The following is a 7,956-nucleotide window of genomic DNA, read 5'->3' on the forward strand; positions in this document are numbered from 1 at the left end:
TATAAGTGTTTTTGTCCTCTTCCTCTGCAGATGCTCCAGAATCCTGCCATGTCACGTTCACTGTCCAGACCTCCAGAGAAGATTCAGCCCGCTGTGGGCTGGGACCTCTCCAGTGAACTTGATGCACTCCGACGTGAACATGAGGCAGTCAAGAAAAGACAACAGGCAGCAGAGGAGGAGACAGCACGGCTTCAATCCGCCCTGAACCGTAAAAACCGAGAGTGTCAAGAGCTGGTTCAGAGCCGAGACACCATCCAGAAGCAGGCTGACCAGCAGGTTCAAGAACTGGAGGACGCCTTGGGGGACGTGCAGAAGAGGATGCTGGATTCTGAGTGCAAGGTCAAACAACTGCAAGCCCATGTAGTCGCTGTGAAGGAACACTTAGGAGGCCAAGCAGCAGAAGAACTGCGTGCCCAGGTCCAGGACATCAAGGCCAAGTATGAAGGTGCTTCAGCTGAAGTGGGTCGAGTTCGGAACCGCCTCAAACAGAGCGAGAAGGCCTTGGAGGAGTACAAGAGCAGTGAGAGCCAGCTAGCAGCTGAAGCAGAGCGGCTGAACCAAAACCTGGAAGCTCTGACTGCAGAAAGGGATGAACTAGCAGAAACCCTTATAGAAATGGAAGCCAAGCTGAAGGAGACCCAGGCTAAACATGGCAACACAGTACCAGCTGAGAAGTTCGACAACATGAAAAACCTGCTGACCAATGCAGTTGACGAGAAGGAACGTCAGCTCGCTGAGCTGAGGGAAGACTACGATCGCGTGCTGGAGGAGGTTGCCGAGCTCCATCGAAAGCTGGACAGTCCGTCATCCCAGGGAGCATCAGGGGCGATCTCTGCCGAGGAGCAGCAGAGAATACAGGCCGCCCTCGAAGACCAGAACGCTTCATTGAAAAGGAAGCTGATGGATTTGACTGCCAAAAGCAAGGATCTAATTCATGAGGTCGAGGAGAGCGAGGAGGAAAGAGATTTACTACGAGAGCAGCTGGATGAGCTCAACAGCAGGATCGAGATTGACTTCATACCCATCAAGGACCACGAGGAAGCTCGGAGGAACATGGTAACAGCTTTGGAGGAGCTGGAAGACAAACTGGTGGAAGCCAGTGAGTGTTATGGAAAAGCAGAGGCACAAGTTCATCAGCTTCAAAGCGAGAGGACCATGCTGCAGGAGAATATCAGCAGTCTCCAAAGTTGCAGTGATGCACACCAGAGAGAAATGGACGCTCTGAGGTCTCAGAATGCTGATCTCATGAAGAAAATTGAGCTTTTGCAGAAGAGATGTGAAGACAGAGATAAAGAGTGTTTGCAGCTGACCACACAGAGCCAGACTCTGAAACAGAGCATGGAAGGAGAGTATGTTCCCAGACAGCAGCACGAGCAAGTGAAGATGGAGTTAAACTCCACCTTAGAGAGTGTCAAAGCTGAGATGATGAAGTTGCAGACCAAGGAAATAGAAAGTAAGGAAGAACTGAAGAATGTGAAAGAAGGAAATGATAAGTTGAAAGAAGAGTTGGAAAAAGTCCTGTCAGAGAATAAAAAGGACTACATACACGTGAAAGACCACAAAGCCGCCACAGACAGGTTGAACGCTGCTGTAGTTGAGGCAGAGAAAAGAGCGAACGAAGTGTCGGCGATGCATGTGTCGGCTCAGGAGGAAACAGCCAAGCTTACCCAAGAACTGGAGGCTCAGAGGAAAGAACTCGATACCATACAGGAGGCTATTCAGTCTAAGTTCATCCCACTGACAGCGGCTGAGGAAAAAGAGAGCTCTTACAGTGCCCAGGTGAAGGAGTTGACAGTCAAGCTGTTGGAAATGGAAGAGAAGTATAACAAAGAAAGGTCTGCCAGACAGAGCAACAAACAGGAGAAAGAGAAACTAAAAGTAGAGATTGAATCTGTTCAACAGAGACTAGACTCTGCTCTAGTTAGTAGTGAAAAGCAAAAGGATGTGGAGGAAGAGTTCAAGAGTAAATTTGAGGAACTGACTCAGAAGATGGCCAACTTAGAGCAGCAGCACAAGGAGGTTACTTGTCAGAAGGCTGATCTTCAAGAACAGAACGCCATCTGCAACAGTCAGATCCAGAATCTCCAGGAGCGTCTGAAATCAGAGTTGACTCGGATAGCAACATACGACACGGAGCTTAAAGCCCTCCATGACGCCATGCAGCAAGCCCAGGTCGACGGCAAGAAAGCAAGGGAGGCTCAGCAGGAGGAGGCCCAGAGGGTTTGTGCCCTGCAGAAAGAACTGCAGGAATGCCGCAGAGATCAGGCTGCTCTGCTGCAACAGCAGGCCAAGTCCAAGGAAGCCCTGGAGGCTGAAGTCGCCAAGCTTCAAATGGCTCTCCGCGAAGAGGAGGAGAACAACGCCCAGAGGGCCGAAGACGTGTCTGCCCTGCAGTCCGAGCTCCTTCAAGCCACGCAGGCTCTCGAGGAGATTCGCTACAAGGAAGACCAAATGAACCAGCTGAAGAAGGAGAAGCAGCAGCTGGAGGAGGAGGCAGCCAACCTGAGCAACAAGCTGCTGAGCTTAGCGGAGGAGTGTGAAGAGGCCCATCAGGAGTCGACAAAAGCGAGGGAGGGTGAGAGCAGGGCCAGGACAGAGATGGAGGCTGTCCAGGAGAAGGGACGGGCCATTGAAAGAGAAATTAGGGAGCTGAAAGAGAGATATGATGAGTCTCTCAGCACCATCTGTGACCTTCAGAAGAGGATTCAGACATCAGCTCAACAGACTGAAGCCAAAGACAAGAAGGTAGTAAAAGTTTGACATCACAGTTGCATTATGAATACATTTTGCAGTGCTTAGTCATGGTTTTATGTAAAGTGTATTTTCTACAGGCAGTATATGAATTTGACTTTAGCTAAATGTAACTGCTATAGGTTGTAAATGTGATGATCCTCCATTGTTTTGTCTCTAATATTTAGAAAGACAGTCAGATTTTTCATTTGTTTCTATTTCTCAGGATGAAATTCTTCTTTCAGCCTGTCAGGTGGTTGATAAACTAATGAAAGATGAATGAATATTAACTTTAATATATGTGTGTGTGTGTGTGTGTGTGTGTGTGTGTGTGTGTGTGTGTGTGTGTGTGTCAGATCACGGAGTTGTTGACAGATGTTGAGCGATTGAAGCAGGCTTTGAATGGTCTGTCCCAGCTGGCATATACGAGCAACACGCCCAATAAGAGACAGACGCAGCACATCGACACACTCCAAGCCCAGATCAAGAGCCTACAGCAGCAGCTGGCTGTGAGTGGACACGCGTTACATACTGAAAGATGTATTACAGGAAATGATGTTGACGTATGCATATTCTGCTTTGTACTTAATCAGATTTACTGCACATTAACTGTCCTTCTGTTTGTGACCCTGCTGAAAAACAACTGTAAGAGCCGATAAGTTCTTTAGTTTTAGACATTTCACACAGTTTTCTGACAACGTTCATGTAGCAACATTTTGGCCTCGTAGTCCTGAATCTCTATACATGAGTTTGATGACTGAGCCTTTCCAGGATGCCCCTTTCAGACCCAATCACGACACTGTCACATGTTATCAATGAACCTGTTTATTTGGAATGAGAACTCAGTAAATGCACCACATTAGTATTTACAGTACTAGCCAGCTGTTGAAGGCATCAAAGTTAATCACTGTGTCGTCTTCGTGTCTCTCTCCCTTCCCTCTGCTCGATCAGGATGCTGAGAGGCAACACAGGCAGGTGGTTTCAATTTATCGAACTCATCTTCTCAGTGCAGCACAGGTAAGTTCATCTCTGTTGATTTTCTTCCTCAAACTCTGAACAGCGTCTGCTTTGTCTCGTTCCCATCAATTTTCTGAGTTAAAAAATTTTAGGTTCTGTTGTCCAGAGAGTGTTTTGATGAGTCACAGGAGTATTTTAAGATCAATGAGGGCGAACTCGCAGAGATTTGGTGGTTGGATTTGAGAGCAGAGTTCATGAAGGAATGATCAAGCTGACTAATCATTTGATAGAAGCTGAGTCAAAAAAAATACATGTTGGTGAACCCAGCTGTGTTTGGTCTTCATCATTCAGCACTTAGCAGCTAACATGCTCCATCAGTCCTGGCCTGTTCTCATCTTGTTTAACACTTTTTTTTTTTATTTTGATACCTAAATCTCCCTTCGCCAATGTTACCGGCTGGTCATAAATTTCCACCATCCTTACAACGACAGAAAGTAATAGTGAGAAATACCGTCCAGCTTGATGTAGAGGTGCAAACAGGAGCTCAAAACTGCTCCAACTCACAGTGGGTCTGTCGCAACAGCTGCAGCGTGGCTCTGGTTAGCTTTCAGTCAACACTTTTGAGAGGCGAGACAGATCTCTGAAGGGTTGTTTGACACACGGGCAGCGCACTGTAAACCAATAAACGATCACACCATCGCAGGCATTGAGTGATACATGGAGAACAGAGAAAAGATGTTTGTGAAATCAAACCTGTTTTATTGAGTCTTGGTGGTGCTTTTGTCCAATCAACATCAGCCAAGTTTTAAAAACAACTTTCAGCACTTCGCCACCATCCAAAAGCATGAGGGAATTCAGGTGTTTACACTGGGGTAAAATGTGTTGTGAGATGTTGACTGAAAGCCTGATTATGTGAGGCAGCCATTGCCGATGGATTGGGGGAAATGTAATGCTAAATGTAATGGTTGGAGATCCTGTGGGAGCAGGCAGCAAATTCATTAATCAAACCTGAAAACAGCAAATAAAACCAGCTGATCTGTTAATGTGAGTGATTAACAGCAGAGAAATATGGTGCAAAGGGATTAACAGAAGCTCCTCCTGTGTTTCTCACAGGGCCACATGGATGAGGACGTCCAGGCCGCCTTACTCCAGATCATCCGCATGAGACAGGAGTTTGTGTGTTAAAGCTTCCTCCGACAAAACAAAACGCCGCCCGCTGACTCAAATTCTCCATTCTCACATCTCCCGCTGCAGAGTTCCCCTGCTGTGGCCCCTGTGGGTGCCCAGTGTGTGTGTGCGTGGCTGCTCTGAAATCCACGTTCGTGTAGCACAGCTGCGCTATGGTTACCAAATATCTACATCTGTGCCTGAGTAAAAGCAAATAACTGCAGATTTTAGATGCAAACGTGTTATTCAGCTTGAGAAATGCAGTGAATTAAAACTCAATTTTAAAACATGCTGTGGTATCAAACTGACCTGTGCTCTGCAGGAGCATTTCTCGGTTGCTCTTGCAGTCTGGTCTGTGAAAATGCAATTCCGCACTTTTCTGTCAAATCTATTAGAAACGATGAAGCAAATCTGTGTATTTTCATGCAGCTCTGTCACAGTAGTTTCAGTCACGTGGGAGTCGATTGTAACGGGGGTCGCTCTTTACTGAAATGCTCAGCTGAAATGTAAAACAGACACGAACACAGACCACTTTTCACATTCCCACCTGACAGTCAGCTCTCTTACGGTGTGTTTTCACATTTAACAGCAGTGTTTGATGGTTCACAGTTTTTCAAGTTCGTCTTTAACCCAATAGTCAGGTGCCAGTATGAACACTGAAATAGGTTTTGCTTGCCTGATGCACCTCCGGTGTAAGTGATGGAGGGGTTAAATCCTTAGACTGTCTTCTAGGCTTTTTAGTTTACAATTGCCACTTAGTCATTTCCTGGAAAGTTCTTTGCTGTTGAGCTGCAGTGAAAGGGACAAAAAGAGTGAACTTGGAATATGTGTTTTCACAGACTGATTGTGTTTTGTGATGATTACAGCGAGCAGAAGCTGTTTCGGTGTACATATGAGCATGCGAGTAAGACAGACTTGGAAAATTGTGAACCTGTCCTTTAATGTAAACCTCAAATCTGTACATTGAAGGAGTTACTGGCCTCTGTAATCTGACTGGCATTGAACAGATCCCATCCTAACATGATTCCACTGTAAGAAATGGGGATTCTGTGCATTTCACATGTAGCCAGAGCAAATATGAGGCTTGAGCGGTGTGAAACGGTCTTATCAGATGAGTTTCTCTGAAGGTTACTGTGTGTGTTCAGACAGCGTTTCCCTGCCGAGCCGCAGGGAAGCACTAACAAAAAGAGTACATCACTAAATATCTGTAACTTTGAAAGTCGTTCAAGTGATTTGACCCAGATCGTGTTTCCTTCAGCTGATTTTTTTTTTTCAATGCGCAGGAAGAGAATTGTGGATCTTGTCCCATGTGTCTTACATTGGAATACATCGTTAGGATATCCAGTATGGACAGAAGGGATCAGCATCCAGTACCTCTCTGAATGTACATTCGGGCATCTGAGCATTGTTTTAAGACAGACTTGAACCTATCCTTGTTCATGTCAGCGGTGAACACTTCAGCTACTTTCTTGAGGCTGTATTCATTCTGTGTAAGCTGTCATCTTCTGGAGGTCCAAACTAGAACGTTTTTCACAATAACCCAAATACCAAAGACCTGACGGGGGTAAAATCATCCAAAAACTACTTCTCCATTTTGGTACATGGTAGATAGTAATGTGACAGTTTTGACAGTCACTCATACAGTCTGGTTTGTGCTGGATTTGAGTCATGGGGGTGTGAAGTGGAGATCTCTTGCTGTGTCCCACAGTTTGCAGTGGCACGTCGTCCTTTTTGTTGAAACCAGAGTGTCCTCTAGTGGTGAGACTTGGCAGGCCAAGTTGATAGAAATTGTAATAATCAGTGTGGCCCAGGGGTAGGCAGTAGTTGTTTCTGGAAGCTGTGATGTCTGCATGCTTTGATTCAACACCAGGGAGGTTTATTAGGAATCTTACACATAGTTGAGAGAATTTGAAATGTGGATGGAAAGCTGAATTGACAAACCTCAAGCTGCTGATATCTGTCGCTGTGCATCACTAAATACAAACCAAACCCCTTTTAATGACAGCAGATGTCTTAGCTGAAGCTTGACTTGAATTTAAACGCAGTCTATGCAGCAGTGAACTTCGCAGCTCTCCTAGAACAAGGCTTGCGTACCCCTGAGCCAGCTCTTTGTGACTCTTGATGGTGTCGTGTAGTGGTGTTGTGATTGTTGAGCGAGTCTCTTATGCCTTTACACTGATATATTTTTCATAGCTTTGTACTACTTTAATTACTGTACTACAGTGTGACAATTCTGATATTCAGCAGGTCTGGAAGTAGAACGGCACAGAACACGTTCAGGTTAACATTTACCGTAGGATGCCATTTGATAAGAATAGAGCAGATTCTGTTATTTATGTGGATAGACAAACCCCTTCACGGTTAGTTATTTGAAGCACTCCTGTCTTTACCTTTCAGCAAACACCTTAACAAGTAAACTTTCTTGCTCTCTGTTTTTATATTTTGGCCAAAAACGCTGCATTTTGTTATGCAGATGTTCGGGATTAACACTAACTTTTAGGAATATTTCTTTCTGCCTTCCCTCTACGGTTTACATAGACTATAAATTGCATCCAGTTAAATGTCCAAATCAATATACTGTTTACCAATCTGTTTAAATTGGTTGTTTTCTTTGGCAGTAATATTTGTGTTTGTGAATCAGTAATACAAAATCAATAAAAGTGCCTAACATAGAAAACTAAATCTTTGCTCTGTGTGCTTGGTCATCAGTACAGTATGAGGACTTTGTGCAGTTAACAGTGGTGTGAATCTTACAGACTGATGATCTCCTGACTTCCCCTCTAGCACCATCAGCAGGTCAAAGTTTACAATGATGCTGTGAAATATTGAATATCTAATTGATGGATTGCCACAAAATGTCGTACAGACATTAATGGTCTCCAGCTGATGTATTTTAATGACTGATGTTTCCTCTACTGCCACCATCTGGTTAAAATATCAATTTGCTCCATATTTTGATTCATGGCCAAATGCCTGCACAATATCAGCCTCTAATGTACTTTGTGTTTAATGGTAGTTAGCAACTGTTAGCATGCTAAACTAAGATGGTTAAACATCAAAATATTAGCAGTGTCACTGAGAGCATGTTAGCATGCTGACATT

The 7,956-nt window shown here is 44.8% G+C and overlaps 1 protein-coding gene across 1 annotated transcript in view; it reads left to right on the forward strand.

The window, feature by feature from the left end:
- uacab (uveal autoantigen with coiled-coil domains and ankyrin repeats b) overlaps window positions 1-7,527 on the forward strand; it is a 41,423-nt gene extending 33,896 nt beyond the window's left edge. The window contains exons 16-19 of the mRNA XM_076732314.1: window positions 31-2,745; window positions 3,087-3,239; window positions 3,682-3,747; window positions 4,801-7,527. Coding sequence (XP_076588429.1) covers window positions 31-2,745; window positions 3,087-3,239; window positions 3,682-3,747; window positions 4,801-4,872 — 3,006 coding nt within the window. The 3' untranslated portion in view covers window positions 4,873-7,527. The remainder of the gene's footprint in view (window positions 1-30; window positions 2,746-3,086; window positions 3,240-3,681; window positions 3,748-4,800) is intronic.
- The last annotated feature ends 429 nt before the right edge of the window (window positions 7,528-7,956 follow it).

The sequence above is a fragment of the Chaetodon auriga genome, chromosome 1, assembly GCF_051107435.1.
Source record: "Chaetodon auriga isolate fChaAug3 chromosome 1, fChaAug3.hap1, whole genome shotgun sequence".
Lineage (NCBI taxonomy): Eukaryota > Metazoa > Chordata > Actinopteri > Chaetodontiformes > Chaetodontidae > Chaetodon > Chaetodon auriga.